This window comes from Solanum tuberosum, unplaced genomic scaffold (assembly GCF_000226075.1).
Source record: "Solanum tuberosum cultivar DM 1-3 516 R44 unplaced genomic scaffold, SolTub_3.0 scf00154, whole genome shotgun sequence".
Classification (NCBI taxonomy): Eukaryota; Viridiplantae; Streptophyta; class Magnoliopsida; order Solanales; family Solanaceae; genus Solanum; species Solanum tuberosum.
The window spans coordinates 644,226-655,467 of NW_006239079.1; the positions used below are offsets into that span (position 1 = coordinate 644,226).

Genomic DNA, 11,242 nt, shown 5'->3' on the forward strand with positions numbered 1-11,242 from the left:
AAGAGTCTCTTTCTTTCCTTGACCAGAAAATAAATTAAAAAGATCTTTTTAATTTTCATTTTCTGCAGAAGTAATACAAAGTATGACTTTTCTTTCATCAGTTTTCATTTTCAGTAGTAATACAAGATATGTTTTTTCTTTTAAATTTCTCAAATGCTTTCTTCTTCATTCATATTAAGGTTGTTGTTCAAGACCATATGAACATGTCCCTCAATTCGAATATCACACTGTAGATATAATCAATATCCATAAAAATGTCTACATCAATTCACCCAATTTTCTTAGAATCTTGTGTTCTCTCTTTCAATTACTTTGTAGTTTTGTTCCCAAATATAATGAAGGGTGTGAATTTGATGAAAATATTTTGTAGGAAATAATAAATGGACAAGCATTTTCATAATTTTGGAGGAAAAAATATAGTTAGAGATCGAGGGATAGGAATATAAGAGAGAGAAGGAATTGTTTGGAGTTGCAGGGAAAGTGAGTGGGCTTGTTTCATAAAAAAATCTTATCTGCACTAATCCACATAATTTTTCTTACCTTATTAACCATTTGTTTCAAAAATCTAACCTTACATTGATATTTCATCAAGAAAGTAAAATTAGATGCAAAGAAGAAACAGCAACAATAGGAGGGTGCATGTTTGGAAAAAGAAAGATGAAGAAGCAGAATAGATGGATATAAAGATCTTTAAGGGTATATTTGTTATTTACACAATATTTTTTAATTTAATTTTTGTTATAATTGTACTTGTCCCCAAATTCTTTCCACGTGGCAAAAATATCAAATCTAAATGCCAAACTATCTTTCTCTAGAAATTTCCATTCATGCTTTAAATAATTTTTTAACGCTTCATATCCTTACCAACAATTTTTTTTTTCTATAGAAAGGTGAAGACCAAGGACGACCAAGGGTAAAATAGTAAATTTAACCTGGCAAATACACTCTCTCCATAATTCTAGAACACTCCATCTTCCTCTTTAGCACAAAATAGACGCAATATTTTCAACACAAGAATCAGTTCTTCCCTTTCTCTTGCTCCAACTCCAACAACAACGAATTACAGGTATGTTCTTCTTTCAATTTTGCAACAAATTTCTTCCAGTTCTTTTCGAACTTTTAAATTTTACCACTAAAATATAGGTTTGACATCGTTATTATTCTGTCTAATTCTCTCCCCCAATTTTATAATTGATGTAAAGATTTATGTTGTCCTCACACATATATGCAAAAAAAAAAAATATAGTTGTAGATATATATCTAAGAAATAATAAATTACTGTCTGGTCCAGTAAATAGTTTATCAACAATAGGTTATCCATGACTTAACAAACATGGTAATGTGTATTCAATTACTTTGTAATCTACCTCTATATTCTCTGTCTAACTCTTTCAAGATTCCTTCTATGGAAGATAGACAATTGTTAGGTCTATAGTGATTATGCCCTTTCGACCAAGATTGAAATTGTATTGTTCGGATTGATGACTAAATTGATGACTAATGGAATGAGGGCTCATCTTCGTTCACTCTGCGAAAATCTCATGCATTCAAACCTACACTCACAAAATTCTGTGAGCTCATTTTATTATTTTTTGATATCTTCCTTTGCGGTAAGAAAATTACTATTGTTAGTTCTCTCTAAGAATTATGTTGCTATTAATTGCACAAAATAAAAATGTTAAGATGAAGTTTGATTATATCCTAAACTTTTATGAAGTTTGTAATTGCTTTTTGATGCTCATAAACCATTTTAGATATAATAATTTCTATTAGATAATATTTCCTTAATTTCATACCACACTCTCAAATCTCTTCATCTTCTCAGGTATCACCGTATTAAGCATATGATTCTTTTACACTTTTTACCCAAATCATTTTCAAGCTCAAGTTGGGTATCCATCTTCCTTAAACTTGTTCATCTCTTTTGTGCTCAAACTAGGTATTCGTGTTTACTATCAATTTGTTTGCTAGAGTGGGTTGCTTAACTATGATGATAATACCCTAAACTCTTGTTACATATGTGTGCATATATATTTTTCTATATATATTTCTATTCTATTTCTATTATATAGAAAGGTGAAGACGACCATGACGACCAATGGCAATTCCGAAAATCTAATATGATTGAAGGGCAGAATAGTAATTATTCCTTATCTATTAGAATGGATTTCTAGAAGGACATGGACCTTTCTAAAATTGCCTCTTCCTTTTAAGAGAACACAATTTCCTGTACGATTATGTTTTGCCATGACTATAAATAAAGCTCAAGGACAGACATTAGATTTTGTTGGTATATATTTACGGGAACCTGTCTTCTCTCATGGACAATTGTATGTTGCTTTATCAAGAGCAACAAGTTCTCACAATGTTAAAGTATTAATTAGACCACCTATAATTGATGAAAATGATGATCATTCAACATATAATGTTGTCTATAATGAAATTATTGAAAAGGCCTTTTCTTGAACTTTGTGCTTTAATTTGCAATGGTAAATCTCATATACAACTTACTTATGTTTATCTATATTATAATATTGCTTTCATTATACATTTACCTTTAGCTTATCCTCTTATAATGTATTTTAATTGCAGATAGTTCAACATGGCGGAAAGATATACCATCAATATGATCACTCCAACTACTAAAAATTGGACATGTAAGGTCCAAGTTGTTGATAAAAGTCGACCAAGGGACAACAAAGATAAAACCACAAAATACCAAGTCTTAATTCTACAAGATGAAGAGGTATTTATTTTTATTAATTTATTATTGATTTTAAAAGCGTAACTTTACTTCATCAGTTAACTAAATAATCCATTATTTTATATTTTTACTTTAATAATATGAAAAATAATAAAATAACTTTTAAATTTTACACAACTAATCAAAAATTTTACAAATTCTTTTATAGGAGAATCAAGTTCAGGCCACTATTTACAGTACTGATATAACATATTTTGAAAAAGAATTTGTTCCTTTCAAGACTTACTTGGTATCTGTTGCACATGTGAAAGTACCACCTCTTGGATATGAAAATCCACTTAATAAATTCATTTGGACACTCGATTAAAACACCATTGTTGAACCAGTTGAAGAGGTCAAACCTCCTCAGGATCCATTACCACCACCAACACGACTAGCTCTTACCACATTTGACACTTTTGTGTATCAACCCAAAGAATTTGAATTTGGTATTTATAAATTTATTTAATTATTCTTATTATTCACATAAAATCCATTGTTACTATAATAGAATATTTCTCATGATCTAATTATTCTTTGTTTATTTTTGTTTAATGCAAGATGTACTCGCCATTGTCATTAATGGCAGTCCTTCAACAAAGACTGCAACTGAAAAACGAATTCAAGAGTTTATTATCATGGACAAGCTGTAAGTATATATAGAATATCACTCTTGTCATTTATCTTCATATCTTATTATTTGTTTTCAAAGAAAGGTTCTTTTTGGTTGATAGTGTTTTTTTTTTCTTTTCCATTTTCGTAGTTGATGTATATACTTGTATTTAATAAAGTGATTAATTCTTTCGAGTTTCAGTAACGTTGTCTTTGTAGTCGTCTTCTCCAAATGGTTACTACTTTTTGGGAGTTTAATTGTAGTTTTAGGAGTGTTCTTGTTTATTTTTGCGAAGATTGTCTTTTTCTTCTTCTTTTTTGGTTTGTTTGTGCATCTTACCCTCTCTTTTGTTAAAGTAATGTCATTGAATAGTCCTTCAACAAAGACTGTAACTGGAAAACTAATTCAAGAGTTTATTATCATGGATAAGCTGTAACTATATATAGAATATTACTCTTGTCATTTATCTTCATATCTTATTAGTTGTTTTCAAAGAAAGGCTCTTTTTGGTTGATAGTGTTTTTTTTTCTTTTCCATTTTCGTACTTGATAGTCTCCAGCGATTTCCACTCCAAGTACACCAATCCAACAGAAACCCGGACGCATAGAAGTAAAATAAGTTTATTTGTAATGGTAAAAGTGACAATTTGTCATGGGTAGAAAGGAAAGAAGTGCCACAACTTCATGATCAGTTGCAGAAGAATTTGTCTACATAAATATGTAGAGAAATCTGAAATTATCTTTCTAATAGTTGTGTCTATGTGTCTCTTACAACTCTGATTTAATCCATCACTTAAGAGATCTGCGGTGGTGATCTTTCCACGTGTTTTGTTGACCTTTTCTATATCAAAATGTTGTTTAAAACTTTGTGAACTCCTTATTTGCTTTTTATGTTGTTCCTTGTTCATCTTCTTCATTCCACTAGCTTCTGTAAAAATGCCATAACCATGAAAGTTTCGATCTTGATTCTAAACATAAACCTGATGCAATAATTCATTGAGACCTGAAGCCTGATCCTGACGCAATAATTGATTGAGACCTGAAGCCTAATTCTGTTAAGTCTTTCTGGCTGTTTCACGGTCTCATGCTATGTTTGTTTATTGGTGGCTGAAGTAAGCCTGTTCAATGTCTGGAAAGCTTTTAAATTCTGAGTGAAATGGCAAACATATTATGGGATGAATCTGGATATGTGAAAGTTGCAGATCTGCCTACTTTATACCATGTTTTAGTTATTCTTGTGTTTACTTGCTTTTTTTGCTTTTTGCTAAATAATATTGTATATAAACAATTGGTTTTAGGTTCAAAAAGTTCTCATGGTTCTACTGTAGTCAATCAATAGAGTGAAGTAAAGGTTCAGTTTTAATAAGGATTGATCTTATTCCTGGTTTGTTCCTGCCCTTTATATTTTAGATGAATTAACTTCCCAATATTGTGGAGATAATCTATTAAAAAGAAATATACTGGTTGCCCTGTTTGATTTGTTTTCTATGGTATGATTTTCCGTTATTTCTTAAAGCACTTTGAATACCTGTAGTACTTTGATAGATTAAAAAGTTCATCAATTTCGCTGTCCAACTCAACTCTTTTCTTTGTTCGTGGATCTTATATTTTGACTTTTATAGCACAAAAATGCTGGTATTTATTGATAATATAATCTGATTTCAATTTTATTATTTATAATGTTTTTACAATATCACATATCTTCTGCAACTTTAATGTTTGAAAACATCCTTCAAAACATATGCAGGAAAAAACCAACAAAACTGACACTTTGGGAGGATTTTATTGATCATGAGGGACTTAAACTTTTCAACCAACTTCATGATTACCCAATCATTCTTGCTAGGAAAATTGGGAAATCATCCTCAGGTAAAAGTGCAAATAATTTTTTTTTCCTTTATTGAAAAATAGATGACATGATGAAACTAAAATGACATATTCAAATGCACATAGGAACGTCGAATAGATTCGTTGGTTTGACGAGCAAATTCAATACAACAATTGAAATCAATCCTTCATATCCACATGCAGCTGAGTTAAGGACGTGGTAATATACATTTTTATTTAATGCATCAAAATTTCAGAATATTTTGAGATATAAAACACATCTTTAATCTTACAATCACAAAGTTTTAAAATTTCACTTTTATTTCTTTTTTCATAATCTTTCTACAAGACATATGTAATAAAATGAAGATAGTAGTATTCTTATTTGTTTTTGATAAATGTATGGACCGTAGACTTCTTTACAATTCTTTTTACAATTTTCAAAACAATACAAGTATTTTGGATGAACTAATATTAATAAATTTTCGTATTTTTACTTGTTTATAGGATCAAAACAATTGAAACAAAGCTTGTTTCTTATAAGATGAAAAGTACAACTCCAATAGGCTCTATTATGTTGATTCCATTTGAGGATGAAGTTATATTTGTGGCTAACATCCAGGCACAACCTCCAGTGAGAACAACAAGTATATTAATCTATTTTAATTTTTTTTTAATTTCCCAGTAAAAAATAATATTTGGTATATTCAATTTGAAGGGACAAGTATTTAATGTTGAGGCTGAATTGTCCCTTGCAAGTAAGGATCAACGCTTTAGTGTGTTAGCATGCTCAAATTGTAAGCAATTGTTCACGAGATATAACGTGCAAAGGGAAATATACTGCACAAATTGTCACCTATCCACACATCTTATTCCTAGGTATATTTGCTCTTCTACAAAATTAATAATAACTAATTAAGATTATTTATTTTGTTTGTTCAAAGAAATAAATGTCTTAACTAACCATTATTTTAAAATATTTTTATTAATTATCAAAACAAATGTCAATTTGAAGTTACTATTAAGGACAACAACGGTTTTGCAACAGCTATTGTTTCGGATGAAATTGCAGAGAAAATGTTGCACCTCACTTCAGAAGAAATTTATGAAATTTGCTTCGTCAAGGTACATATTACTTTTTGCTCACCAAATAATCACAAAAAACCTGTTCTGATTTTGTATTTTCTTATAAACTCTGCCGCTGGCCTGTAACAGTTAAAGGAATCTACGATGAAATGTTCTAACTCACTACTGTCTAAATTAAATGCACATAATAACATCGCAAGTAGTAATCCTAAAAAATATCTACCCTACATTATAAAGTAGGCTATAATCTTATCTTGCGTATGAAATTATGTAATTATCAATTACTTATTTTTAGATTACTAATCATATATGTATATATGTAATTAAATTATGGCCAATTACTTTCTTTAATTACGTGAAAAATATACTATCTAACTTTTAAGAGTTTCAACTAAGTGAACATATGACTTCCTTAACTTGAAAAGGATACTATAGCTCTATAGGCTTAGAATTCTAGCAATAGAGAATTTGTAATAAAGATTCATTTTGTATAATGTAAGTTGTGAAGACCTTTATAGTAGGAAGAACTTGAGCTCACAGCTTTCCAACAATATCTCGTCAGTTCCTTATCAAATAGCATAGAATGTTGTAAATGATGAGGGAATGGAAACTTACCTTCAATAGACAAATATCTCGTGAATCACCCAACTTATACTTTTTGTTGTCTGTTTACAGTTAACTTTCTTTATAAAAATATTATTATTGTATATATTTTTTTGGCTTTTATCCATCTCACATAGTTACCCATTGGCTGAGAACTTTGTGCCTAAGCTGTCATGCGAACCTACCACAATAGGCGTCACCGTTTTAGAACTGCTGCATGTGTGGCTTTGATTAGTTGAAAGACCTTTAATATTGAATTTGAGTTCAGATGTAAATACATAAACATAGAGATATTGATTTTCCTTTAAAAACAAATTTAATATCTTTTTTGTGATTCACTTTTCTTTCCTCATCCACTTTTTTTTTTTTGAAAATTCATGATCCTTGCATATGATATTGTTGTTGAACATCTTCTTTTATGGTAAAAATATCGGATCTCTTTCGATTTGTCTATTCGCTTTATTTCTTATTATTATATATATAATATATAAAATATTAATGATTTTGTTATTAATAATCATTCTTTTCCATTTTTTCAGAAAGAAACATTATCGCTCCAAAATGTGGAAGATGAATTGAACGGCAAGATATTCAACATTCAAATAAAAAGGCTATTCACAAAAAATTTGGATGCAACGCAAAAATTATCCATTTTGTCTTACCTGGAAAAACAAGATGTGATTCATAAATCAATGGCATCTACGACAGTCAATATTACAGATGCGAAAAAGCGCACAATTGAACATCTTAGTTCAGGGGAAAAGAATATCCAAGCATGGAAATGAAAAATCCTCCCATGAAAAAGAATTAAAAGGTATTTGAATTATTTTGTACATTGTTTAAAAGTTCATCTTTTGCAATTGACTAATATAAATAGGATTTACTTCTCTTTGTATTTATTTTCTTTGAATTCAATTCAGTCTCTAGACACAGTATCTTTGACTGTTTTGAATTGCAGTTGGAACACTTTTGTTGTGCTTCTCAAAACAGTCATGTTTTGCACTCTTTTGTTGCTGCCACTGTATGCCGTGTTTTGCAAGCTTTTGATGTTGCTATGTGGATGCCTTATGTTCCTGTTCTTTTGCGGAAATTGAAAATATTTTCTCCTATAATAGCAGCTTAGTTAAAAATTATCTTTTTACAGGTACTCCATTTATCAACTTAAATGAAAATATATTCTTTCTGCTGTTATAATTATTGTTATCACTGAAGACTATTGTGTTCATTTTTAGTTCCTAAAAGATGATGTAACTTTCCTCTATTGATCTTGTTGGAATAACCACCTTAAACTGATAGAATCAAAAACTACAATACGAAATAACAGTTAGTAATTAAAAACTTGTGATATCAAACCTGTTTGGTAAAACTGTTTGCGTATTTTGATTTATATTTCTTGTGCAAATTTGTCTAAATTAAAAATAACAAGATATAATTAATCCTCTTATATCTATATTATAATTTGAATCTTTCAACCATAGAAAGACTTTGATTATCCTTGATTAATGTTTAGTCCATGATTTCACATTATCTATCTAGAAAAAGATGATGAGAATAATCCTATCTACTATATGCAAAGCTTGGGAAAGCTTTATGCTAATTCTAGATGAGACTTAGTACTATATACTCTGCACATGTTATGTTATTTTATATTTTTCTTGTGATGAACCCTATATGGTTACGCTCACTCTCCCCCTACCCTCCAAATCAGTCAATTATCACTTTCTGTATGAAGTAAGCCTCATTAAAATAATAAAATTGATCCAAATTCTGCCATAGACTTTGGTCAAACACTGTTACTGCCATGCTATTTCTCAATACTATATAAACTTTACGAATTCTTATAATTTTTCATCAGATTTTATTTTTACATCATACTATATTTTCTTTGTCTATATGAGTTAAAATTTTAGTTCAGTTACTCGGTTTCTACCTCTTCATGATTAATCGATACTTGAGATTCTTACAGTCGCGATCATATGTCCATATAGTATCCGATTGTGAATCTCTTGAACTAAATTTCTCCAACACAAGTTTAAACTAAATTAAAGAAATTTCATAATTTTTTGTCCAGATTGATTAATCCTTTGACATTACCGTCACAATTTTGAATCAATTTCTTTATGAATAATGCTCCTTTAGTCTTATATATAATATAGTTTGAGTTGTATCTTATGAATTACCAAGATTTTCTTCGTCTATATGGGTTAAAATCTTGGATGAGTATTGTCATTTTTTAAGCCTATTGAGCTTTGTTCAAGTTTGTTTGGTCAAATTGTCATTGTGTTTTCTTAACTGTTTTTTTCCAATCTTTTACTATAATATTAATCTTTAACTTAGATCTCATTTCATACATTTGTAATTCATGCTTTAAGTTCTAAACATTTGGCTTTGTTTTTTTCTTTCACTACTTCTCATCATGCTCATTATATGTTGTATAAATTATGTGATTCTGTGACATTTAATCCCTCAATTTTAATGTAACAGGTGATTTTGATCAAAGATGATCCAGAAAATCCAAGCATGAAAGATGCATCTGTTTTTTGTCTAATTTAAAATAGTATGTAAATGCATGTAATTAGCACTCCCACATAAGGAAATGTTAAACTATGTAAGTATCTCACTGAATATATAATGAACAAATTTGGCAGCTATAATGTGTTTAAACTCATTAATTATAGATCCATTATAAATACGCCAGTATTTTTCTTGATTTGATATCCTATTGTTTGAAATCGAAATGTACATGGAAAGTAGCCACAATGTTTTATGGCTAACATGTATTTGTATGTATGGAACTAATTCCAAACTGAGATTTTAGTATTGAAGGGGATTTTCATCTTGGTTAAGGAATCTTGGTCAAATGTATTGTCTTGCTACTGTATAATTTTGTGTTTTATTGCAAACCCCTTTTACTCTACTGGGGAAAATCAACGAATCCCAGATAAAGTTCGAGTTTTCGATGTTTTGATTGTTATTTTTAGTTACTTCCTATTATTGTGTAGCTATGGCTAGATTCAAGAGCAAAGTGAATTGTTTTGGTATTGTAGAATTTTGTGTATTGCAACCCCTTCTACTCTCCTGGAACATTGATGGACCCCAGATATCAAACAGAAGTAAAATTATGATAAAATTTTAAACGTTGGGCCTGTGCTTAGCACGGGCAACACTCATCTAGTACAAAAATAAATTTGTTATGTTGTCAATATTTTTAGTAACAGGGAATAAAGGAAAAAGACAAAATTTGACTAATCATATACGTAGCTAATATTTAGGATTTAGATATGATTAGTAACCGTAAATAAGAAACAAAAAAGAATTTATTTTTTTCAAAATTTCGTGATGGGTGTCCTTATTTTGGACCACTGATTGTAAATAGGGAAAAATGAGTTTTTTTTTATACTATTATTATTATTATTATTATGGGTCAGTGACAACGGTAAATAAGACATAATAAAGGGGGGTCTGTTTTTGTCAAATTTTGTCGTTTTCTTACTCTTTTTTACTAAAATATTTGATAACGAGAATTTTTTTAAATTTTAAATATGATTAGACTTAATAAGTTTTTAATATTTTGAGATGAGCTAATATTAAGAATTTGAATAAATAAAAAATTATCTTTCAAAACAACTAGTTAGTAAAAGAATTTAATTCAATTGAATTTAGGTTGAGAGTATTTTTAGACCAAAAGATGGAAGGAGGAGCATTTTTAAACCAAAAGCAAAAGTGAAGAGTAATTTCCCTGGATAGTCACCCATGTTTGGGAAATTACCTTGGAATATCACTTATGTTTGTTTTAGGACCACAATATCACCCAACTTTACCTCTTTTTCTTAAAATATACTTACACAAAAAAAACATTATCTCTCTCCTAATAGGATGCCATGTCACATTATTCCTTTTTCATTATTAACATTTTTTTAATTCAAAATTAGACAACCCATATTATCTAGTAAAAAAAAATTACATAGCCCAAAAATTTCTACCCTAGTTCTAGGGGATTAGGCGGCAAATCCAAATATGAGCTCCTCCGATTCTTCAAGAAAATATGTGGCTACCTCCGATTTTTCAAGCGAGACAATGTTTTTATATGGGCACTAATGAGCAATGACACCTTTTTGTTGAGTTCGGAGCCAAAAGTGCAACTTTTTTTCTTTAAAAAACAAAAACGGCACATATAAAAAAAAATTAACCAAAAGGGCAAAATCGATTTTGTTCTGACAAAAATTGACGCCGCATCGCTAAAAGAAATAAAAATCGCTGCCGATTTTCTCAAAAAAATATCCTACCCTTGCAGAGAATTTAATAAAAATTTAAAAAATAAATAACATTGAAGCCAACGATTTTCATAAAAAGTTTTTTTAAAAAAAAAAA

General features: G+C 29.4%; 1 protein-coding gene across 2 annotated transcripts; it reads left to right on the forward strand.

Moving 5' to 3' along the window:
- Nucleotides 1–871: 871 nt before the first annotated feature.
- LOC102603972 (replication protein A 70 kDa DNA-binding subunit A-like) lies at nucleotides 872–9,525 on the forward strand. 2 transcript variants are annotated; one of them, XM_015311295.1, is made up of 11 exons: nucleotides 872–1,066; nucleotides 2,593–2,746; nucleotides 2,913–3,192; nucleotides 3,305–3,392; nucleotides 5,103–5,224; nucleotides 5,309–5,402; nucleotides 5,690–5,816; nucleotides 5,901–6,061; nucleotides 6,184–6,307; nucleotides 7,411–7,685; nucleotides 9,356–9,525. In XM_015311295.1, the coding sequence occupies exons 4-10, from the start codon at nucleotides 3,382–3,384 to the stop codon at nucleotides 7,654–7,656; spliced, it is 885 nt and encodes a 294-aa protein (XP_015166781.1). In that variant the 5' UTR covers nucleotides 872–1,066; nucleotides 2,593–2,746; nucleotides 2,913–3,192; nucleotides 3,305–3,381; the 3' UTR covers nucleotides 7,657–7,685; nucleotides 9,356–9,525. The 2 variants fall into 2 exon arrangements, with proteins under 2 accessions (XP_015166781.1, XP_006353328.2); XM_006353266.2 differs by lacking the exon at nucleotides 9,356–9,525 and adding an exon at nucleotides 7,830–7,983.
- The last annotated feature ends 1,717 nt before the right edge of the window (nucleotides 9,526–11,242 follow it).

Coding starts and splice junctions, on each gene's coding strand:
- LOC102603972 (XM_015311295.1), top strand. Junction 6,062..6,183: donor TCCACACATCTTATTCCTAG/GTATATTTGCTC, acceptor TTATCAAAACAA/ATGTCAATTTGAAGTTACTA. Junction 6,308..7,410: donor ATGAAATTTGCTTCGTCAAG/GTACATATTACT, acceptor CCATTTTTTCAG/AAAGAAACATTATCGCTCCA.